The sequence below is a fragment of the Suillus plorans genome (assembly GCF_016647745.1).
Source record: "Suillus plorans strain S12 chromosome Unknown HD556scaffold_42, whole genome shotgun sequence".
NCBI classification, from domain to species: domain Eukaryota; kingdom Fungi; phylum Basidiomycota; class Agaricomycetes; order Boletales; family Suillaceae; genus Suillus; species Suillus plorans.
In genome coordinates, this window is record NW_024537426.1 from 349,486 (window position 1) to 374,106 (window position 24,621).

Genomic DNA, 24,621 nt, shown 5'->3' on the forward strand with positions numbered 1-24,621 from the left:
TGAAAATGGAATTAAGACCATGCACGTACTATCTAGCACACTGACGTACGATCGTAGACGTTTCGAACTCTTCGTCTTGTTGTCGTTAAGGCTGCCTGACAACTTACGCTTACGTTTTCTACCTTTCAAGGGCTCGGTACTGGTAGCGGAATTCTCTACTGGAGGAGTTGGGAAAGATTCATGCGAAGACGCTGAAGAAAAGTCTGAGTCTGGTTCTGATGAGCTTGAAGACTCGAAGGTGACACGTCGACGACGGACCATTATGGCTGAGGGATGATTCGAACTAACCCTTGAGAGTAAGATGTGTGCTGGAAGTTTCGAAACACTGCAGTACCTGTAAAGTCGTTCGTGAACGTTTACCACAGCATGAACATGGCATCCGCACGTGACACCGTGCAGTGGGGCACTAGGAAAATGCTGCGCCACTGCTGCGACTGCTGCGCGGCATCTGCCGCGACGTTCCAAATTTACGCTAAGCAGTAAATTGACTCACGACACTTGTTGCTTGCCACATATCCTGAACTCTGCATCGCTGCCTTGAAGGATTTTGCATGATTAATATAAAGTCACTTGGTTATTGCTGACTCTCTTGCCGCTTTATCAACTTCTTCATTATCCCTTCGAAATCTTAATGTCCTGGCACATGTCTTGAACTGTGTTACTGAAAATTAATCTATAGTGTGTTCCAACTTCCAACTTCTCATATTTCAGACTTGTGTATTCTGGTTTCTGAAATGATACGCAAATCCACCACTGACATATGTATTCCAATGCGCAAGTCTGCAATACTATGATGCGCAACATAACTGCTGAAGGACCATGTATTACACAACTTGAGTTCATTTTCAGTAGTGTCGCAGCACCATGTCGCGGGCGTCACGGGCACCATATCGCAGCACCTCCCAAATATGGAAAGAAGGTGCCCACGATGACCGCGACGCCCATGACAAGGTGCTGCGACACTTGTCAGTACCTCACATTCAATTCCAACTCAAGCTGACTTTCTGCTATCGGTGGCTTGAGCAACTTGTGTCAACAGGAATCGAGGAGGCGATGAGGGACGGAGTGATGATGCTGCCAGTGAGAACTGGCAAGATGGTTTTCGAACATGGCATACTAGTAAGTGTCTTGGACTCGGAATCATTGTTTCTGATGAGCCAACTTGCTAAACCATCACACGTCCTGCCACATGAAAATTCACACTCATCAGTCAACTGCACGCTGAAGAAAACTCGTTCATCAGGAATGCTCAGAAAAGTCATATACATCCTATGCTAATGTCATGGTGGCATATGTTACGAACATGATGACAATCCCACCCTACTCGTATACTACACCTAACGAAAAGTTAGCATGCTCAGCTGCTAATCCTCATGCACATGCCTGAGCTGTGGGGCTGTACACATGTCACTGGACTGACTGGACCTCAGCGCTCAGGAGCGACAGGTAAAAAAATCCCATGGAGGACCGAGAATGCGAAGAAAGGTGCCAATGACCGCATCAGGCTTGAGACAAATGCCCGCAACTACGCAGTTGCTCATTAAAAAGAAACAAAAATAACATTGTATGCGGAGGAATCAGACTACAATGCAATATGAAAGATCGTTTAGTAACGAGATAGTTGTTAGAAGGACCTGACTTGCAGACCGGGAGTACTGCGAATCTCGATGATATCGGCTGACCGTGGTGCTGGGAGTGCGGATATACTTATAAGGAATCGGAGCACCCTTGAGTCTATACCTCGTTCGGAGGACAAGTACTGGGAGGTTCCAGTGATTAGCAGTAAGAAAGTGTAGTTAATGCGCACTCACCATTTAGGCAGCAGTGGTCGGCAGTTGCCGCACAGCAGTTGCAGCAATGGCGCAGCATTTTCACAATGCCCCGTGCAGTGCTTGTCGTCGACGTCTGAAGCCTCAGAGTCGAACAAGGCCGATGAGACCGAAGCAAAGGGGCAGGATGACGAATAGAATGTCCGAGCGCAAGGAGAGAGAGGCACGACAATGACAGAAGTGACGTCGGGGCCGAAAACTACCAAGTATCAATGTTTTACTTCAATATAACGTTTAGGAACACTTACCATATAAAACCTATAGCAGAGCCAAATGAGCGCCTCAGTTCTGTTCCCAGATACTGAGACGTGAGTTTACTATACCTTACCTTTTGTCCAAAATGCTAACACTACGTAGTTGTTACCTGTTAGGTACACGTTTCATCAATGCAGAGTTCTGTTCCCAGATACTGAGACTTGTTACCTGTTAGATTCTATCCGCTCCCATAAACTCCTCTCAAGAGGTTATGAGCCCTGACATGACCACCGATAATACGCTCCCCGGCACTACGTCCTCGTTGTTCAATGTCCCAAAACTTGCCGAAGATGGCACGAATTGGATTACCTACAAGGAGAGAACGTTGACAGCGATAAGTGCCCAAGGTTTGATGCGATATGCAGATGGTCGTGCCATCGAGCCGTTACCCTACCTCATTGGAAAGGTATCGGGGCTGCCGGAAAAGCCAGACGGTTCGATTCCTACTCAGAAGGAGATCGATGAGCGCGATAAGAAAATGGATGAATACGACCAAAAGAACTCACTCGTTAAACAGCAAATCTTCAGTACAATTACCGATCGACTGTTGCTGCGCGTCCAGAAGTTCGAGACTGCCTCGGAGGTCTGGGAAGAAATCTGCCAGATCCACAAAGGCAAGACCGAGCTCATCCAGATCAATTTGCGTCGGCGCCTGCAGGAGACGAGGTGCGAGGAGGGAGGAGGGAGGAGACATAAAAGCCCACTTCTCAGAGATGTTGAGGCTGCGCGAGCTACTTGCAGGTATGGGTGCGGGGATCCTCGATACGGACTTCCATGCCATCATTCTCGGCTCACTCCCCGAATCCTATCGCCCTCTTCTGTCATCCATAAACGCAGCCGCCAAGATCACTAAGACCCCCTTGTCCTCCTATGAACTGATCAGTATCGTTACAGAAGAATACGAACACCGTCAGCTTACTGAGAAGCGCCCCAATAAAAGGGGGAGCGCAAGGGAGCCTAGAGACAAGGGCAAAAGGTCAGCTACGTCGAGCAAAACAAATGCAGACGTTACCTGCTATAATTGCGAATGCAAAGGTCATTATAAGACCGACTGTTGGAGGCCTGGAGGGGGAAAAGAGGGCCAAGGCCCGAATCAGCAGAGGCGTAAGGGTGAGAAGGGTCCCAAGGAGACGGCAAACTCAGCTGCAGAGTCCGGGTCCCAGGACCAATATGCATTCGTATCGTCCGACTTGGCAAGCATAGCCAGGGATCTCAGGGTGCCCCTCGACCGACGAGGTGCCATCGTAGACTCTGGCGCCACCTCTCACTTCTGCCCAGACCAGGCAAAATTCTCCAACTTCACCCCCATATCCCCCCAGGACATCCACACGGCGGATGGCTCAAGTCTGAGCGCCATAGGTCGAGGAGACGTCGAGCTAGAACTGCCACTTGGTGAGAAGCGCACGAAAGTGACGCTGAAGAACGCGTTGTACGCACCGGCCATGGCATTCACCCTGATCTCCACAAATCGCATTGCAGCGGCCAGCATGGCCGTCCTTTTTGAAGGGCGCATGTGCAAAGTCTTGTCCCAGGGCCCGAAACATCGAGTCATTGCGGAAATACCGCAGGTGGAGGGTCTCTATAGCATAGCAACGGGAAGGTCAGGTCAGCACCATGCGAATGTTGCCAAGGGAAAACTTACTGTGAGTGAGTTGCACTGGGTGCTGGGGCACGTCTCCCAGCCTGCAGTGCTCGAGGCCGTGAGAAAAGGTCTCGTCGTGGGTGTCACGCTGGACAGTGACTCCAAGCTGGAGTTCTGCGACACGTGCGTCAAAGCCAAGTCAGCAAGGAAACCCTTCCCGAACGAAAGTCATAGCCGGGCACGCACCTATGAAGAGCTAGTTTATACGGACCTATGGGGCCCCGCACAGACTGCCAGCTTGGGCGGATGCCGATACTATATCACCTTCACAGATGATTTCACCCGTCAGACGAAGATCCAGTTCTTGAAGCAAAAGAGCGAGGCACTCACCGCCTTCAAGGCCTATGAGGCCTGGCTCACACGCCAAACTCCAGGCGTCCAGCTCCACAGGGTCCGGTCAGATCGTGGGGGAGAGTATCTAAGTGCAGAGTTCGACGAGTATTTGAGTCAGCGTGGCATTGAGCGACAACTGACGACTCACGACTCACCACAGCAAAACGGAGTAGCCGAGAGGCTAAACCGCACTCTCGTCGAGCATGCCAGGGCCATGTTGCTGGCGAAGGACCTCCCCAAGTACCTATGGGCAGAGGCCGTCAATTACGCCACCTGGCTAAAGAATCGCCTACCGTCTAGGGTGACTCCAGGTGCGACTCCATTTGAGCTGGTCACGAAGACCAAGCCCAACCTCTCCCAGGCTAGGGAATTCGAAGCCAGGATCTTCGTGCACCTTGAGGGCGCTGGGAAGTTGGAGGCCAAGGCAGAGGAGGCAGTTTTTGTGGGAATGGACGCCCAGAGCAAAGCCTACCGGGTATATTGGCTGGGTAAGAGCCGTATTTCCGTCGAGCGCAATGTCACCTTAGCGCATAATGAGGTGACAGTGGCCGGGGATCCCCTGAATGAGGGGGAGTCCATCGTCATGCGGCACGACGAATATAACAGTAGCAACAGTGATAGCTCACCTGTCGTTCAGCCTATCCCGCCACCTGCTACCCCAGCCAGAATCCAAACTCCACGTCCATCAACCCCACCTCCAGCTCCAAGGTCCACCCGCACCAGACCACCTCCAGGATATTATGCAGCCCTCAATGAGGGGGAGACCGCATCCCTAGCCTTAGATTCCCTAATGGAGGCGTCAGCGTTAGACCTCCTGGATGAACACGCGCACATTCACCTTGCTTTGGCTGCTGCAGAGCTGGAACCCAGCCTGCAACAAGCTTTAAACGGTCCTGATGGAGTGGAGTGGCAAGAAGCGCTAGATTACGAAATAAGTCAGCTCGAGAAGTTAGGTACGTGGGAAGTTGTTGACCCACCTCAAGGCGCCAACATCATACCTTGCCATTACGTTTTGGCGACCAAACGTGGACCCGACGGAGAAAAGTTGAAGCTCTGGGCACGCCTCGTCGCAAACGGCCAGAGACAGAAGTTTGGGGTCGACTATTTCGACACGTTCGCCCCCACTGCTAATATGAGCACGATCCGGACAGTCCTGACAATGGCGGCTCAGCAAGACTGGGAAATCCACCAAGTCGACATCAAGAGCGCGTACCTGTATGCAAGCATCCAAGAGGAAATTTATATGAGGGCGCCACCGGGGTACCTAAGGGAGGATCAACGTGGAAAGGTGTTGAGGTTAAAGAGGAGCTTACCGGGACTTAAGCAGGCAGGATTCGAGTGGGCGGAAGAGTTGGCGGGAGTGTTTGCGAAGCTAGGATTCAGCAGGTCAGGAGTTGATCAAGCGGTCTATTTCAAACGTACCTCCGACGAAAAGATGGTCATAACGGTCTCCGTCGACGACATGGCCGTGACTTCGAACCACCTCTCTCACATCCACCGGTTCAAAGACCAGCTCCAACAGTACTTCGAGATTTCGGACTTGGGGGAACTAAGTTGGCTCCTGGGATTGAAGGTAACGCGAGACAGAGTATCACGCACCTTGACATTGTCCCAGAAGGCCTATGTGGCCACCATAGTCGAACATTTTCGCCTGGACGAGGCAAAATCAGTCCAAACGCCCATGGAGTCTGCCATCACACTATCCACAGATCAATCCCCATCCACGCACTCAGAAGTCGAGGCCATGAAGGACGTACCGTATCAACATGCTATCGGATCATTGATGTACGCAGCGACCAGCACCCGCCTGGACATAGCCTTCGCTGTCACGACTTTGTCGCAGTTCATGCGCAGTCCCGGCAGGGCGCATTGGGAGGCAGCTAAACGCGCGCTACGTTATCTGAAGGCCACTGATGGATTTGAACTTACCTTAGGTTCCAACGATGCTGGCCTGGAGGCGTTCGTCAATGCGGATTGGGCATCCCAACTGCATAGGCACTCCATGTCTGGTTACATCGTAATGTTGAATGGAGGTCCAGTCGCCTGGAGTGCCCGAAAACAACCATTAATCGCGCTATCCACAGCCGAAGCGGAGTATATAGCACTTACTAGCGTTGTCCGGGAGCTACTGTACCTAAAACTCCTCCTCACCGAACTCTACGACCCCCCCACTCTCCCCATTCCAATATTCTGCGATAATCAGGCCGCCATCGCATTAGCATCAAACAGAAAGTTCCAGTCACGTACCAAGCATATCGACTTGCGTTACCACTTTGTACGCTCATATGTGAAGGACGGGACCTTCAAGATTCTCTATTGCCCCACTGACGACAATGTGGCCGATGCGTTTACCAAGGCTGTGCCACGCCCCCATTTGCAAAAGCTAAGGGCCCTGATGGGACTAGCTTGCGCTCGAGGGGGAGTGTCGTCGACGTCTGAAGCCTCAGAGTCGAACAAGGCCGATGAGACCGAAGCAAAGGGGCAGGATGACGAATAGAATGTCCGAGCGCAAGGAGAGAGAGGCACGACAATGACAGAAGTGACGTCGGGGCCGAAAACTACCAAGTATCAATGTTTTACTTCAATATAACGTTTAGGAACACTTACCATATAAAACCTATAGCAGAGCCAAACGAGCGCCTCAGTTCTGTTCCCAGATACTGAGACGTGAGTTTACTATACCTTACCTTTTGTCCAAAATGCTAACATTACGTAGTTGTTACCTGTTAGGTACACGTTTCATCAATGCAGAGTTCTGTTCCCAGATACTGAGACTTGTTACCTGTTAGATTCTATCCGCTCCCATAAACTCCTCTCAAGAGTGCTGATGCAGTCAACAGAGTCGGATAGAAGTGACTTCGCAGAATCCTACCATGGTCTCATTTACAGTGAGCATCAGATTTGTACAGCAGAGGCACGTCGTAGGGTGCGATGTTGATTAGAGCAGTTGAAATGAGACTGAAGTATACGTTACATAATCGTAAGTAAGAGCGATCGATCGATCGATCAATGGCCTAGACCACCAAATCCGGCGTCCTTCACTACAACTCAGGCTTTGAGATGAGTTACTAGTCAGAATATATCCTCTTGCGCATACATACACTATATATCCTTTGTATGATCTATGATTTGACTGGATGTTTTCGATCCTACTTTACATACAATGTTACAACACTTTTAGTATCGATTCCGAAACAGAACGAACGACTACTTAATTATGTCATGATGGCCTGGTCTGTCTATCCTGCCAGGGTCCAGCTCTTCACAGGCACTGGCTGCACACTAAGGAGAAGTGTATTCGAACCCCTCGCGCAATTCAGATACTCAACTATCACGTTTATTGCAAATTGTGTCAGACTTGCCACATGGAGTGTTATGCTAGTTCAGCATCGTGCAACTTCATTCTCAGAGGCCCACGTCAATGCACCCTGAGCGATCAATCGATCACCTCTGGCTCCGAGGCAACAAATTCAGATTGAAGTCAAAATCGGGTATACACATCGTAGAGGTACACAGTCTTCAAGTCTGGAATATTGAAGTCCTTTGTAACAGGTTCCGCGTGGTCATGACTGGATGAGAAGTCGTTAGAATGGTTTCATTAATAAGGCGGCAGGACGCACGGAATTGATCATATGCCAATATGCACGAACACTATGCGCTGGGCCAAGGGAATGTCCCTATCGCTGGCCAACAACTGGACTGCTTGGTGCAATGCGCGAGCAGCTCGTTTGGAATTCATAGTGCCATCCCCACATAAGTTTTTGTAGAATGCCTCGACTAAACGCTGCACAGTAGGATCATCGACCTTCCATAACGTCCCGACGACACTCTTGACCCCGGCAAATTGCAAGCCAGCCGCTAGGTGTATCACTTCGTCGGGCGTGCTGGAGTCACCGACTGCGGTTTCACAGGCAGAAAGGAATGCAAATTGATGCCGAGACAGATCCATCTGAGCGATATCGAGGAGTGAAAGCGGCTGGTCGCGCATGAGAAAGGCCGATTGGAAGGGTTCGTCTAATCTCTGCTTCCCATGACACGCAAGATGGAACCACGTATTGTCTTGCAATGCGCGCAGAGCTGTCGATTTCGTGGCATCAACGCTGGTTATCTTGGAGAAGGAAACGGTTGGGGGAGGGGGTAAGAGTGTCCGCACCAATTCCAGCTCAGGCTCTACGGCATCCAAAGTGAATGAGAGACCGGCCGGGTGATTCTGACCAATGGCGACAAAGGGCACAGACGGAGACCTGTTATGACTTGCGCGAGCCCTGATCAGCGCGGTGAGCGATGGGGTGTATGAAGATATATAGTGCCGTGAAAGGGACTCTCCATCCTTCCTGTATTCGCCGGCAGCGTGCAACGGCAAGAAATTGAAGACAGACGTGGGGCACCACCATATTCGAGAACCTCGTCGCGCAATTCCACCCAGGTTTTCGACCACCGGGCGGACGACGACGTCCCACAGCTCTCTCAAAGCTTCCATCAGCGCTCGTTGGTTCCCTTTAGGACCAGCATCCTTGGGAACTGCCTCTCGGAATGCGAGCTCCAATTCAGCAAGTTTGTGCACACAGGTGGGGAGTGGAATGCTAGTGGGAGGTTGCTTGTGAGGAACAATGATGGCATCGCAAGATGATTCGCTCGCGACGAGCACGATGATGGGCCCATCACGACCTGCATCTTGAAGATCGGAAAACAAGGGGGGAAGGAGGAAGCGGGAGAAGCCCTCAATCTTCCGGATCTCTTCTGCAGTCCTATTCCAGTCCTCCACCAGACGTCTGTACCGGATTTCTTCTACTTCTACGTCAACTCTTGGGGTGCCTTCTGGATGACTCACAGGAGGCTGGTGAAGGAGGAAGCTAAGGTCTGTGAATCTCTTCATCAGAGTCACTGCATGATCGCCGCGAGTCTGGAGGATATCAAGAGGCGTGTGGAGCCGTGCCATCTGAGTCCAGATAATAGTTCTGCCTTGCTCTAACAGCTCAACAGCGCGACGCACATCGCCATTGCGAAGAGCACAAGATGCAGCATCCACGGCAAGTGTCCTTGAGAATTCCTTCATGGCATTATGACGAGACGACACAGAGGCCGTCACAGACACGTAAGCGTCCAGGAGTTGCATAGAGATAGCATATGCCTCCAGTTGAGTGCCATGTGAATATTCACTAGCATGGCGTGCCCAATGCAGACTTGCCCGCAGGCGGGGTAGCAAGCCTCCAGAGACAACATTTGCTGCTGCCTTGAGATGATGCATGGCAGCATTGAGACTGTCTGTATTTTCGTCCGCACCGGTGTCGTCAAGCCCTGAACGATGGAATGATAAATAGACCCCAGCTAGCGACTGAAGAACTCCTAATTGATGAAGATTATGTTGCGTCAAGAGAGTCAATGCACAGCGTAGGTTTTCTCGTGACTCGTCGAGGTCTTCTCTATTGCGTTGGTGCTCAAAGCGGGTGGAGAGATCATTGGCAAGGTTCTTTAATGAGTCGGACCGATCTGTGTGACCGACCGGGCGCAAAACCAGTGCTTCCCTGTGAAATGCGATAGCCTGATCCAAGTCTTCGTCGTTGCCTCGGTGCTGAAAGCGAGTGGAGAGAAAAACCGCGAGGTTGTTTAATAAGATGGACCGATCTGTGTCACCGACCGGGCATGAAGCCAGCGCTTCCCTGTGAAGTTCCATAGCCTCATCCAAGTCTTCGTCGTTCTCTCGGTGCTCAAAGCGGGAGGAGAGTTTAATCGCGAGGCTGTTTAATGACATGGACCGATCTATGTGACCCACGGGGTGTAAAGCCAGTGCTTCCCTGTTAAGTGCGATAGCCTGATCCAAGTCTTCGTCCTTGCCTCGGTGCTCAAAGCGGGAGAAGAGTCCACTCGCGAGGTTATTCATTGACATGGACCGATCTGTGTGACCGACCGGGCACAAAGCCAGCGCTTCTCTGTGAAGTGCGATAGCCTGATCCAAGTCTTCGTCGTTGCCTCGGTGTTCGAAGCGGAAGGAGAGTCGAAGAGCGAGGTTGTTTAATGACCCAGACCGATCTGTGTGACCGACCGGGCATAAAGCCAGCGCTTCCCTGTCAAGTGCGATAGACTGATCCAAGTATTCGTCGTTCCCTCGGTGCTCAAATCGGGAGGAGAGTTCAACCGCGAGGTTGAATGACATGGACCAATCTGTGTGACCGACCGGGCGTAAAGCCAGCGCTTCCCTATTCAGTGCGATAGCCTCATCCAAGTCTTCGTCCTTGCCTCGGTGGCGAAAGCGGGAGGAGAGTTGAGTCGCAAGGTTGTTTAATGAGCTGGACCGATCTGTGTGACCGACCGGGCGTAAAGCCAGCGCTTCCCTATTCAGTGCGATAGCCTCATCCAAGTCTTCGTCCTTGACACGGTGGCGAAAGCGGGAGGAGAGTTGAGTCGCAAGGTTGTTTAATGAGCTGGACCGATCTGTGTCACCGACCGGGCGTAAAGCCAGCGCTTCTCTGTGAAGCGCGATAGCCTCATCCAAGTCTTTATCATTGCCTCGACGCTCGAAGCGAGTTTGCACCATTAGAGCCAGATTATCTAGCAAATGCCCTAGGTAAATATACCCGGTGTTGTGGTGTCTCAGTGCATCATAACGAAGGGATATCACTTCATCCAAGGCACTGGATTCTTCTCTCTGCAAACACCACTCTGCTCGATCAGTAACTTGATTCGGCGATAACGGAACCATCGATGTGGCGGGCCGCTCCTCCTCAACATCATTTGCATCGATGCTTTCACCAGAATGCAGAGCCCGTATTTCCATTGCGATCAAAGCTGCTCTGTAAATGTGGCTGTTGGCCTGGCAGACTTCGAGAACTTCGCTCAGCAACTCTTCAGCTGCATCCGCATCCGATTCAAATCCCCGTTTCGCGAACCGCCAGAGCAAAGCTATGGCAAGATGGAGCTGGCCGACGCTTCGATCCGGATGATCAGCGGCACGCAAGTCGAGGGCCCCTTGAAAAAGAGTGATAGGGATGTCGAGGTCGAGGTATCTCTCGTCAGCTTGACAACTAACAAACTCTGCCGTGGCCAGATTGAACAGTGCTGCAGGGTGGTAGGGATGATCCATGGAGCAGATATCCCAGGCTCGTTCAAAGTGGTTTATGGATTGTTCGAGATCCCTGCTGTTCTGCGTCCTGCGGTATTGTGCGAGAAGACGATGTCCGGCATCCGTCTCCAGTGCTAACGTCTCCATATTGCGGCATGTAACCTGCACGTTGCATGCTGTCAGCATCAGATTGCCAGACTGTATTTATTACTCACTGGAGTAAGGGGTTGAAGAACTGCGGCTTCGTTTTGATCACAAAGTTGCTTCTCCACTCTCATGAACAGTGAAGTGCAAGCCGATACGGCTTCCTCCTGCTTTGGCTGAAAGATAATGGCTGTGATACTCGTTAGCATCTTTCAGGCGTTATTTGCGATAGAAGATACTGACGATGCGATTTTTCGCTGCGATCCAGTAATTCCCCGACGGAGATCTCGAGTGTGCGGAGGAGTTCTCCGTGACAGACCATGGGTCCCAATTCGAATGAGGCATACACGCTGACCCAAACTTTAGAAGATGGATCGCACGGCCTAGAGTCTTTCTCAATACCTGCAGGACAGACGAGGTTAGGGATGACTTACAGCAGAATGCGCTCGTGCCATTCGATGGCAGCCTGGTCTACGTTTACAGATTTGTTGCTTGTCTGATATTCATCGCCGTCAGCCTTGACCACCGCATGGAAGCCAGCGGGTATCCGTCGGAGACCAAGAGTGAGATCAGTTGCGCAAATGGCTTGGGGAAATCATCCATATGAGCCGAGCGGAGATAGCCTGAGATATCACATACCAGTGATGACGACTTGTTGCACTCCTCTGAAGTGCATCTCTCCTGAGTCCTGGGTGCATCCTGGATAGCTTGGCTGCTCACTAAACAATACACACGTTGTCAGGCATGTGGATGATCGGTGCTTCATATACTTACTCGTGCTGTTCTTGCCTGGAAATGCAATTAAGTCCATGCACGTGCTAAACAACACCGACGTACGATCGTGGACGTTTTGAACTCTTCGTCTTGTTTTCGCCATGGCTGCCTGAGGACTTACGCTTATGTTTTCTCTCCTTCAAGGGCTCGATGCTGGTAGCGGAATTCTCTACTAGAGGAGTTGAGGAACATTTACGCGATGACGCTGAAGAAAAGTCAGAGTCAGAATCTGATTCTGATGAGGCTGAAGACTCGAATGTGACACGTCGACGACGAACCATCATGAAAATGATGGCTGAGAAAAAGTCAGAGTCAGAATCTGATTCTGATGAGGCTGAAGACTCGAATTTGACACGTCGACGACGAACCATCATGAAAATGATGGCTGAGAAATGATTCGAACTGACACTTGAGTAAGATGCGTGCTGGAGGTTACGAAATACTGCAGTAGCTGGAAGGTCCTGACGGATTATAAACTTGGAGTGAACCACAGCATCCTAATGACATCCGTGCCGATGCAGTGAACAGATGGAAACCACTCGCAGCATCCACCATAGCCTCGTTTACAGTCAACATCAGATTTTGACAGCAAAAGTACATTGCCATAGGGTGTTAAAGCAGCTAAAACGAGAAGATCGCAAGGCTGAAGAGGAGCAGGAGTACTCGCTGGGTTTGGACATCTCGTACAACACCCGGTTCCTTACCTCACTTATTTTTAACTTCTGTACAATAAGCAAGGTTAAAAATAAGTGGACAGCAAGCTTCTGGTCTAGACTTAATTGATTCTCTATTACGTAACGAGGAACGAGTGAAGGAATAGAGTTAGGTCTTTGCGCAAGCGTCGGAGGCAGTACGCACTTTTGTTCTCGTACTGCGACGACGTATCCTCTCTTCTCTGTCGTCCTCAACGACGTTCTCTTTCATCCTCTTTCTTTTCTTCCCTTTGCACGGTGGTAATTATCTCGCACCTTTTTCTGCGAAATATATTACTTTCAAATTCACAAGCCCCGTCATGGAGCGCATTCCGACTAATCCCGCTCTCGAAGCGCAGCCCAATTTCGAATCAGCCGCATACACTGGCTGGCTCAATGCTCTCGTCACTGGGGGCATAACCAGGGAAGACGCCCTCAGGAACATGGCCGACGGATGGAGGTTTGAATGCCAGGAAAGAATCGTTCTCTGGCAGGAACAAACAGAAGAAGACGATCATGCTCTTCGCGAGCAAGAGGAGCGCGAGAGAGCCAAGAAGGCAGCAGAGGAACAAGAGGAACAACGTGAAGCCGAAAAGAAGAAACCGAAGATCAACGACTTCGATGCGAGCTCAATAGTTGCAGACGTTATCATACCTCACCCATCGCAATATGCCATTCAAAGAATCAAGAACATGGAGTACGTAGAACTATGGTATTTTAGCCCTGACGGTTGCCATGAGGCATCCATTACATCCAGGTCCACTTCGGATGCGGACGACGCCTATGGGTTTGCCAAAGTTGATGGTGTAATTGCCCTAAAGACGTTAGCGTCCTTCAGAGCCTCCCAGAAAGCGATACAGGACCACGACTTATCATGGCGGCAATTCGACTTAGCCAAAACAAGCTTTCTTGTTCACATCGAGAAGGGTGGATGGCCGGAGAAACACCAGCAGGCGTTGGCACTGTTCTTCACCCTCATAACCAATCATGAGCACCGCATGCGCCCACGGGGAGAGAAGACATTGCTCCGCTATGCTGGGTTCTTGAGGCGCGAGTGGCACGATCGGTTGACTCAGAACCAGGGCTTCAACATAGGCCTCTTCAACAACGCCTTGTACAATTCCATTTCAGACGACGTATGGGAAACGGAGCGAGATGAGGGACTAAAATTGGTGCATTGTCTATCAAAGTCCCATCTGGTGAGAATCCTTCAGACGCTGACCATAACGCTTCATAATCAAATATACCCCATTTCCCCTTTAAATTATCGATTGCGTCTGCTCGCCCGACTACATCGATATCAACGCTTCATGCTACCGGGATAACTCTTCCCTTCCTATCTTCGCTTGCCTAACTGCTTCCCTGCCATTCCATTGGCAATGTCTTCTGCGCTACCGCTAACAAAACGTGTTTCGCTCCCACTCCCGCTCACATTGCTCAATCGCTTACCTGAATAATCGTGCTGTTGCTTCTGCTACCCTCCCCGTCACTCAAACCATATCACTGTCACTTCCCATCCCCAATCTGACAGCTGCAGAACTCAATTGTGGCTCCGAACCCGTCATATCGCCATCAAGGGCGAGAAATCAACGCGGATCGGAGCAAGCAGGCGGGGTAACCTCCCACCCCAAACGACAACCGCTACCATCCATATCGGACCCCAAACCAGGCAGCTAAGAAGCCGGTCAAAGGCCAGGCGTCTTTTCTGGCGGGCGCAGGCAACTCCGGCCCATCAGCCTGCGCCCTCTGCCTCGGCCGTTTCAAGCACCCCATCCACAAGTGCGCTTCCGAATTCCTGTGGGACAAGCGCACCAAGACCCGATGCCATCGCAACTCCGAGGGACACTTGGTCAATCCCAAGGGACTCGAACTCTGCTACGATTGGCAAAGGCCAAGAGGGTGTTCCAACACCGCCCGTTTGCACGTGCACAAATGTTCAGGATGTGGGGCAAAGGATCATGGGGCTCAAGGGTGTCCTCAAGGCGAGAGTGTCTGAGGCTCTCACTCCTTACAAGCCCGAGGCGTGGTTATACCTTCTCAAAGAATCGAATCTCATTAATAAATATGCACATATTCCAAACGGCTTTCGTTTCGGCTTCTTGGGCAGTGTACCTACTATCCATAACACCTTTTCCCCTCCTAATAGTCCTTCTTTACTTATGCAACATGACGCTTTCGCTATCATTTTGGAACGAGAATACTCTACGGGACGTTACATCGGTCCTCTATCCAGGGCGGAAACAGAGGAACTCATCGGTCCTTTTCAGACAGCCCCGCTTTCAATGGTCCCCAAGCCAGGAAAACCAGGAAGGTTCAGGCTCGTGCAAAACTTATCATTTCCACTTCACCCGTCCGCTACAATATGCTCTATCAATTCTGCCATTGACTCTAACCTATACCCATGCACCTGGGGCACGGCTTCCACCATATGTCTCCTCATCTGGTCGCTTCCACCTGGGTTGCAAGCAGCAGTTCGCGACGTGGCCGAGGCTTATCGAACAGTCCCTCTCCACCCTTCCCAATGGCCAGGTTTGGTCGTTAGAACCGGGGAGGACACCTTTGCCATTGACTCCAGCTTCTGTTTTGGCTTCTCTGCCTCCGCTGGAACGTACGGCGAGGTCGCAGATGCAGGAGCTGACCTCTTCAGGTCACAAGGGATCGGTCCGATATCGAAATGGGTGGACGACCACCTATTCGTCCGGATCCTGCGTGAGCACCTCAAGAGCTACAATGCAATGCGCAAGGTTCGTGCTTCCATCGTTGCAAGGAATGGGGGAATGCTCGTGGATGGGGGGTGCAGGTGGTATCGCGGTTCCACCATACCAGACGGGAGAATCGAGGAATTCGACGAAGACTTTATCTTTCCCATCCTCGACCTATCACAAATATCCACGCGTTCTCCAGAAGACGCTTTGTTTACCTTCTGCTTCGACGACATCAACCGTCTATCCAAAATCCTGGGAATCCCATGGGAATTGGCTAAGGACATTCTGTTTGCCTCGAGCGCTCCATTCATTGGCTATCTCTGGGACCTCGCGGCGCGTTCCATTTCAATCCCTCCCAAGAAGAAGGAAAAGTACCTGGCAGCGATACGGGAATGGGAAGCTAGATCTTTGCACACCCTGCAGCAAGTCCAGGAGCTATATGGAAAGCTTCTACACATCTCCTTGGTCCTTCCTGCGGGACAGGCTTACCTCACCTCCCTCGAAAAAATGCTTTCCATCTTCCATAATCGTCCGCACATGCTTCATACCCCCCCCAAGCACACAAGCGAAGATCTCCGCTGGTGGAGAGCCAATCTCGCCATGCCAGTCGTCGCTCGATCCATCCCAGGGCCAATCGAGGTCATTGAACCCTCGGCTTACTCAGATGCTAGCTCAGGTACTGGCGTCGCGATTTGGATCAACAGCAGATGGAGGGCATGGCGCCTCCTCCCAGGCTGGAAAGACGAAGACCGAGACATCGGCTGGGCGGAGGCAATCGGTATGGAATTCCTTGCTGTCTCACTCCTCAATCAGTGCCCAGAAGGCAGCTGCATCAAAGTTTTCGGCGACAACAGAGGTGTCGTCGAGGGCTGGTGGAAAGGACGAAGCCGGAACAGGGCCACAAACACCATATTCAAACGGATCCATGAGCTCACGGCGTCAACCAAGTGCACGCTCCTCACCCGCTACATGCCAAGCAAGCACAACCCAGCGGACGGTTCATCCAGGGGCATCTACCCACCACGAGAGCTATTACTCCCTCCGATCCCCATTCCCCAACCCCTCCAAGCCTTCATCACAAACTTTGACGATCCCAAAGTCTCTGCTGAGCGTCATAGGCACTGCGCGGGAGTCAAAACGGACTCGCTCATCAATGACCGTTCTCGAGCACGTCTCGAGTCCACCCATCTCAACGATGAGCTCCGTCGTCAAGGAGAAGAAATGTTCCAAGTGTCGCAAGCTTAGTAAGTTGGCAAACCATCTCGGCGGGTCGATACCTCACAAGTTTTCAGTTGCTAATTATCCCCATAATCTAACTCCAATCACATCTTCATTGCGCCCCCATTGTTCGGCCAATGTTACAAGTAACATCGGTCACATGGCCCCCCTATCATTTTCCCTTCATCCTCGCCTGCACCTGTCTCCGGCTCATCCTCCTCTACCGCTTATCCGTTGACCGGATCCTCGGGACCGTTCCTGTCCCTCGCCTCCCCCCTCTCGCACCAACGTGCGCACGTGCCTTCGGGCTATGACTCGACTCTGACTCATGCCACCAATGTGGCTCTCCTTATCCTGGCCTTATCTGTCCTCTGACTCATGCGTGCTGCGCATTGTAACTTTTACCGTTGGTTCGTTCCAACGTTTCTCGGTCTCATTCCTCATTCGACCACCCACCACTAATCAGGCATTGCTACCAACGTACCTATACCATATCCGTTCCCCCTTGACCCTTACCTACCGTACGGTACGCTTGCCCTTAACCCTCTCACTTAGTATAAGTAGTCGGTCATCTTGTACTAGATTCCCTAACTTGAATCTACTCAATCTTCCTCCTGAACATACTTCTCTCTGAAGCTCCCTAAGCTTCAGTCTCTAGTATCTTACTCTTAGGTGCTCGTTGCACCTAAGTCTACCTCGATCGACTCTCTTCGTCCGGACACTTGTGTCCAGACATCGAGACGACTTCAAAGACACCCGTCTTAGAAGTCACGTGACAGCGTGTCCTTGACATCCGCCGACGTACACGTCGCCGGACTCACTCGCAGACCGGACCCTTCCGGTTACGTCACGAACGCTAGCAGACGACGTCCCTCTTAGGACTCTGCATAGCAGATCTATTTGAGTCCGTAACAAAAGATTCAAGTTACCTCAAACCGACGCCCCGCCATCCGCGCGGCCTATTGACAGACAGTCAAGACGACTACCTGGACTAGGAGACATCCTTGGGAACGTGATCCCAACACTCCTGACTCCGACACCGAACCAGAATCGGAACGTGATTCTACATCCTCCGACGAGTTTCCTGACGAACAATCAACCGGTAACCTCAACTCGAACCCCAGAACAAGAATGTCTGGAGGCACACTGACGACGACGACTACCAGGCCTGAGCTAAAGGCTGGAGTACCCCAACATTATGGAGGAAGCATCGATGACGCTGAACGCTGGATGTTTTCAGTCGAGACATACTTCCTCATCAACCCGACGATCTACAACACCGACCAGACTAAGGTCGCTGTTACCCTCCAGTATATGACCACCGGAGACGCTCGCATCTGGGCAGACACCTTCTACCGGGAAGCCTTCGCCAAGTCCCCACCGAACTTCGGGACGTGGAAGAAATTCAAGAAGGACTTCATTGAAGCCTTCCATCCCGCTGACCGCATGACTGAGGCGTTGACCAAACTCCACAGTCTTGTCCAGACCGGTGACGTGATGCCCTACATCGCGACTTTCAAGACCCTGTCCTCCACTGCTAGCCTGAAGCAGGACGTCTCCCTCATCCACTTTTTCGAACGTGGTTTGAAACCAGGACTCCGCGCCTCCATCTACAACAAGGAAGTGGTCCCGACATCCATTGATAAATGGTACACCGCCGCCATACAGTTGGAATCCAACTACAAGCGATGCAAGGCCGGAGTAACCTCCCAGAGAACGGTACGACCTTCCGGGAACCGGCATGTCCCCAGGCCCCAGGCTCGCCAACGCGACCCTGACGCTATGGACATAGATCGAACCCTCACGCCTGAGGAACGACAGAAGTGCTACGACAAAGGCCTTTGCTTCAAATGCAAGGAGAAGGGTCATTGAGCAAACGATTCCCGGTTCCACCCGAAGGTGCGCCGAGGAGACAAGAACGACGAAGAACACGACGGCAAGAAGCCAAGCAAGTCTGGCGTCCGCCAGCTTGACGAGTCTTCTGACGAGGAAGACGTAACTGTCGGCCGAGTTAGAAAGGATTTTTAAAGAGAGGGCTTGTCGAACGGTCAATTCCCTCTATCTGCGCATTGTATACTAAAGCTGTTGGTAAATCCAATGAGTTCCGTGTCCCGGTGACACTTTTCTCTTTATGCAGTGCTAAAACCGTTCAGTCGACCGCCATCATCGACTCAGGGGCCGGTGGGACCTTCATTAGCTATGACTTTGTCAAGCGAAATGGGATCCGAACCCACTTGCTCAAGAAACCCTTCCGGATCACCACAGTAGATGGAAGCCCGTCCTCGGCAGGGCAGGTCACCCACTACTGCATGCTATTCATTTGTCTCGATCAGAGACTTATGTACGGAAAGTTCAACGTCACGAAACTTTCCAGGCATGATGACCTACTTTTTGGAAAACCTTGGCTTAGTGCCATGATGCCCAATATCGACTGGAAGGCGAACACTATCTCCCTGCCCGCGACCGCCCAGTCAAAGGAGGTGGAGAGGAGCCTCAACGCTTCCCGCCGGGAAAGCAAGGCTAGGCCCTATCTCTTTCGTGGAGAAAAGGCCTTCCTAGAGGAACTCGACGAGGAGGATTTTACTCCCCTCAAACGACTACCCGAAGGTACGCAACATTGCCTAGAGGAAATCAAGAAGCGCAAGAAACGCGCTAAGAAGAAAGCGGCACCAGCGATTGTGCCCCTGGAAGATATCGACTTCAACACCATGGACGACGTCTGGGTAGGACAAGCCCACCTAGCGGATAAAGTTGAGGAAATCTCCACTTATCCCCTCGCTGACGATGAAATTCTAGTGGAATACCCTCCGGACGGGACTTCCGTTCAGATCATCGAGAACGTCTGTTTCGACACTCCACTTACGAAGGACGGAACCTCGAAACAAGAAATCAAGAAAGCCCTGAGGAAACAGGCAAAACCACTCCGAAACCTTTGGATTCTTGCTTCTCAGCAGGAATACATGAAAACCTCCAACAAAGCTCAAGAATTCGCTATGGAGGACGCTCAAGAAAAGAAGAAGAAATCATTCGAGGAACTGGTACCTTCCTATCTTCATGATTTTGCTGACGTCTTTGCCAAAGATGGTCTTAACCAACTCCCTCCCTCTCGACCGGGAGTAGACCACAGGATCAAAACGAAGGAAGGCTTCATTCCGAAGTCTTCCAGGGCCTACCCGCTCTCCCCGAAGGAAACCGAGGCTGTCAAAGCCTTCCTGGACGAACATCTTGCCAAAGATTTTATCCAACCCTCGAAATCCCCCCAGGCTGCCGGATTCTTCTTCGTAGGGAAGAAGGACGGTTCTCTCCGGCCATGCCAGGACTACCGATACATCAACGAATGGACGATCAAGAACGCGTACCCACTCCCTTTGATTCCCCCCTTGATTGTGAAACTCAACAAGGTACAATGGTTCACAAAGGTCGACATACGCTCCGGATACAACAATATCCTGATTCACCCCGACGACAGGTGGAAGGCCGCGTTCTCCACCTCATATGGGCTCTTCGAGCCCAAGGTAATGTTTTTTGGACTGTGCAACTCTACTGCAACTTTCCAGGCTTACATGAATGGTATTCTTGCAGAAGAAATTAACGAAGAATGGCTCATCGTCTATATGGATGACATTCTTATCTTTTCAGATGACCTCAAGACGCACCAGGAGCGCACCCGCAGAGTGCTAGAAAAGCTCCGCAAGGAGTCCCTCTTTCTCAAACCCGAGAAATGTACCTTCGACACCCAGGAGGTCGAGTACCTCGGTATGATCATCCGACCCGGAGAAGTCGCTATGGAACCCGCCAAGCTGAAAGGTATTGGCGACTGGAAACGACCCACACACCTCAAGGACGTGCGATCTTTCCTTGGGTTCTGCAATTTCTACCGCCATTTCATCCCCCACTATTCCGATATCGCCCGACCCCTCCTCGACTTGACCAAAAAGGACGTTCCCTTTTCTTGGTCTGATACGGCGGAAGCTTCCTTCGAGCAATTGAAGAAGCTCTTCACCACCGAACCGGTCCTCCGGAACCCGGACTCTTCGCGCCAGTTTGCACTCGCAACTGACGCCTCTCTCTTTGCGACCGGAGCAGTGCTGCTCCAGACCGACAGCAACGGGGATTATCATCCCTGTGGCTACCTCTCCCAATCTCTTAATGCGGCAGAACGCAATTACGAGATCTACGACCAGGAGCTTCTCGCCATCATCCGAGCCCTTCAGGCTTGGCGACACTTCCTCGAAGGGAACGCCCACCCGGTCATTGTGTTCACGGATCACAAGAACCTGCTCTACTTCCGTCAAGCGCAGCGTCTCACCCGACGACAGGCCAGGTGGCATCTTACGCTCACCAACTTCGACCTCGAGCTCCATCATGTTCCTGGAACAAAGCTCGCTGCCCCAGATGCCCTGTCTCGGCGACCCGACCACAACGTTTCCGGCCACGACAACGAAGATCGTGTCCTCCTCCCCGATACCCTGTTTACCAGGTTAATCGACACCGAGCTGGCTGGTGAATTCCAGAAGCTCTCGGATGACCCTTCTGACCAGACCGTGAAAACGGCTCTGGATGCTCTCTCTGGGGTCTGCGCACCTCCGATGAAATCTGCGCTTTCCGATTGGAGGTTCACTGATGGTGTCCTCTTCTACAAGGATCGTGCTTACGTTCCTCCTGACCTCCGGCACTGCGTGCTGTCACTGCACCACGACCACCCCACCACGGGTCACCCCGGTCATTCCGTTACTGAATGGAACATCAAGAAATCCTACTGGTGGCCTGGCATGGGCTCCTTTATCAGGAAATACGTTGATGGCTGCGCCATGTGCCAGCAAATGAAGGTTAACACCCACCCAACGACACCCCCGATCTCCCCGATTCCTTCCTCGACTCTCCGCCCCTTTGCCCAGGTCTCGGTCGATCTCATCACGGATCTTCCGGAGAGCGCCGGCTACGACTCTGTTATGGTTGTGGTCGACCATGGGCTTACGAAGGGGGTAATTCTCTGCCCTTGCAGAAAAACGATTACCGCGGAAGGAGTAGCTGAACTTTTCTTCAAGAAAGTGTTCATGCGCTTCGGACTCTACGATAAAATCATCTCGGACCGAGGCCCACAATTCGCCTCGAAGCTAGCAAGAGAGCTAGGACGACTTCTCGACTACCAAGTCGCACTTTCGACCGCGTATCATCCACAAACGGATGGACAAACCGAACGACTCAACCAGGAGCTAGAAACCTACCTCCGGATCTACTGCAGAACGACCCCCTCCGAATGGTCCAAGCACGAGCCCCTTCAGTGAATTCACCCGTATTAGACGGACAGCTGAGGGTGACAATGTAGCAATAGAGGCGGGCCAGCCCATGTGGGCCCATGGCAACAATTGTACCATGGTAGACGAGTGGGCTGCAGGGTTGTGTGTACCTGTTGCAAACGGATGGGCCGGTGGTATATAGTGTAGATGGTAGTATAGGAATGTACTATATAGGATATCTATGTAAATAGTAGTGAATGCAATGAGCTATAGAGACGAGTGGGCCGGCTGAATGGTGTGCAATGTAAATGAGTGGGCCAGGGAGATGGGTATGATGGGGACGAGTGGGCCGGGGGTATGAAGTGCAATGGAGACGGGTGGGCCGGTATGCAAAGTACAATAGAGACGGGTGGGCTGGGATGAGAAGTACAATTGAAGACGAGTGGGCTGGGGGTATGGGGTGCAATGGAGACGGGTGGGCCGGTATGCGAAGTACAATAGAGACGGGTGGGCTGGGATGAGAAGTACAATTGAAGACGAGTGGGCCGGGGGTAAGGGTGCAATGGAGACGAGTGGGCCGGTATGTGAAGCACAATGGAAGACGAGTGGGCCGGGGGTATGGGGTATAATGGAAGACAAGTGGGCCAGGGGTAAGGGTGCAATGGAGACGAGTGGGCCGGTATGTGAAGCACAATGGAAGACAAGTGAGCCAGGGGTATGGGGTATAATGGAAGACAAGTGAGCCGGGGGTATGGGGTATAATGGAAGACGAGTGGGCCGGGGGTACCGGGTGAAATGGAGACAGGTGGGCCTCATGATATTCCACCCGGTGGACAATGGAAATATTTGCCGGTATGGATGATACAGATGAGCCGGAAGAGCGTTGTGGGACAGAGGTGAAGGTGAGATGGATGATACAGATGAGCCGGGCGTCCGGTGTGCGAGAGGTGAAGGCGAGATGGATGATACAGATGAGCCGGATGTCCACTGCGTGATAGAGGTGCAGGTGAGATGGATGATACAGATGAGCCGGAAGAGCGTTGTGGGATGGAGGGGGTATCTGGTGCATACAGAGTATACTAACCGGAGACGAGTGGGCCGGGGGATAGGGTGAATATATGATGTGGGTGGCATGATGCCTCATCCGGTGCATACAAAGTATATTAACCGGGAATAAACATCCGGTCCGTCTCATATATACATCCGGGTCTATACCCATACAGTACGTCTATGATATCAAACGAGATTGACAAGCAATATATGTGGCCCAATACATGGAGTTGCTAAATATCTACACGGTCATATTTTGCATACTCCGTGCTCGGAGTCCCAACAAAATTGTGGATGCTGTCTCGCATGTACCATGCAGTTACAATCCTGTTGCCCTCTTCCACGTTCATGTAATGTCTCACCAGTCGACATGATGAAGCCAATATTGAGCCAGAGTCGTAGAGAAACTTGATTCCAAGGTTCATGAAATCCATGATAACCGGGCGATAAACACCAGCAGTAGTCATGATATCAAATGCTGCCGGTCAACATTTAGGATCTCTATGAGGGGGTGTCCGGCGATTGCATATGATCGATACCACATTAAAAACGGATGTCCAGCGTTGAAGATGATGGTGCATCTCGTTCAACTCATATCTGGCAGCCCATTTACCAAGCCTGACTTGAGTTTCCATTCCGGCCCAATAAAGATCAGGGTGCATGACTCGAAGTGCAGCAGAGACAACGATACCGGACCTTTGAAGGGATGCTGTAATATTGTGACCGGCAGCACCTTTCAGTGCCGCTGATACCTCCGGCGAGAAGCCATCTTCCGGGTCAAGATTCGGGAAGCCATGTTTCTACAATACTTCCAACCAGAGATTTCAATGCATGTGGACCTGACGCACCTCTCTTCCTTGCTGAAACCATGCAGGAGATATATTGATGCAACCGGGGGTGATCATTCCATCTGGACTTGTATAGAAGTTTGATCGGTGGGTCCTCCATTGAGAAATCTTGCCTGATGTGATGCTATGCTTCAACAAACCACTCATGGAATGTGTGGCACCGTGAATATCTTTCTAAGTAATGCATCCGGGTAAGATAAAAGAACAACTGGAAATGGATAAAGGATAAAGGACCAACCATCATCATAGAGGTGAGTGCTCCAGGCAAATACCAGACAATGATTCTACCGCCAGAATCAATGACAACAGATGGTGTTGTCAAGAGGTGCTCCTCTTCAGGGGGGAATTTGTTCAAAAGAACCTCTTCTCGTGTCTCACTTCGACCGGATTCATCTTTGTCCAGGGCGTCATTGTATCTAACCATGTCTATTTTAAGATGAACTTTCTGCAGGTTAGTTGACCAGAACAGACAGGTGTGCCGGAATACATACCGGCGTTAGAGTAAGCAGTGGCCATCACATAGGCTAGCTGCTCCAAAGCAATACAAGTGTCGATATCCAAGAGTCCAAGGTCCATATCCTTTACCGGTCGGTGAAGAATTGTAGATGTGAAAATCTCATGCACCAATTCACCAGCAAGGTAGGTCTGGTACAAGGCCCAGTCAAGTGGAATTGTAACCATGGCTTGCCGAAACAATTAAGTGACAGGAAAGCACCACTGTTATATCCATTGGAAAAAATAGCCCCATATTCACACGACCTGATTGCATAGACAGACTCCATTTCCATTCAGGTAAATATGACGTGATGGTATAAAAGATTGGCAGGATAC

At 51.3% G+C, this 24,621-nt stretch overlaps 4 protein-coding genes across 4 annotated transcripts; 2 read left to right on the plus strand and 2 right to left on the minus strand.

Moving 5' to 3' along the window:
• Positions 1-864: 864 nt before the first annotated feature.
• HD556DRAFT_1537310 (uncharacterized protein) lies at positions 865-1,387 on the plus strand (the record flags this gene model as incomplete). The annotated part of the gene is made up of 2 exons (XM_041309655.1): positions 865-1,119; positions 1,244-1,387. The coding sequence occupies 2 exons, from the start codon at positions 865-867 to the stop codon at positions 1,385-1,387; spliced, it is 399 nt and encodes a 132-aa protein (XP_041158407.1).
• A 6,291-nt stretch (positions 1,388-7,678) lies between these two features.
• Positions 7,679-11,227, minus strand: HD556DRAFT_1486054 (CHAT domain-containing protein). The gene is made up of 2 exons (XM_041308719.1): positions 10,810-11,227; positions 7,679-10,719 (listed from the first exon to the last, which is right to left on the minus strand). Exons 1-2 carry the CDS (start codon positions 11,138-11,140, stop codon positions 7,688-7,690), a joined length of 3,363 nt encoding a protein of 1,120 aa, XP_041158408.1. The 5' UTR covers positions 11,141-11,227; the 3' UTR covers positions 7,679-7,687.
• Positions 11,228-13,049: 1,822 nt separating this feature from the next.
• HD556DRAFT_1240482 (uncharacterized protein) lies at positions 13,050-14,054 on the plus strand (the record flags this gene model as incomplete). The annotated part of the gene is made up of 1 exon (XM_041298115.1): positions 13,050-14,054. The coding sequence occupies one exon, from the start codon at positions 13,050-13,052 to the stop codon at positions 14,052-14,054; it is 1,005 nt and encodes a 334-aa protein (XP_041158409.1).
• Positions 14,055-23,175: 9,121 nt separating this feature from the next.
• HD556DRAFT_1240470 (uncharacterized protein) lies at positions 23,176-24,214 on the minus strand (the record flags this gene model as incomplete). Its single annotated transcript, XM_041298113.1, is given in 4 exon segments — positions 23,176-23,420; positions 23,433-23,711; positions 23,787-23,964; positions 24,029-24,214. 4 exon segments carry the CDS (start codon positions 24,212-24,214, stop codon positions 23,176-23,178), a joined length of 888 nt encoding a protein of 295 aa, XP_041158410.1.
• Positions 24,215-24,621: the final 407 nt, after the last annotated feature.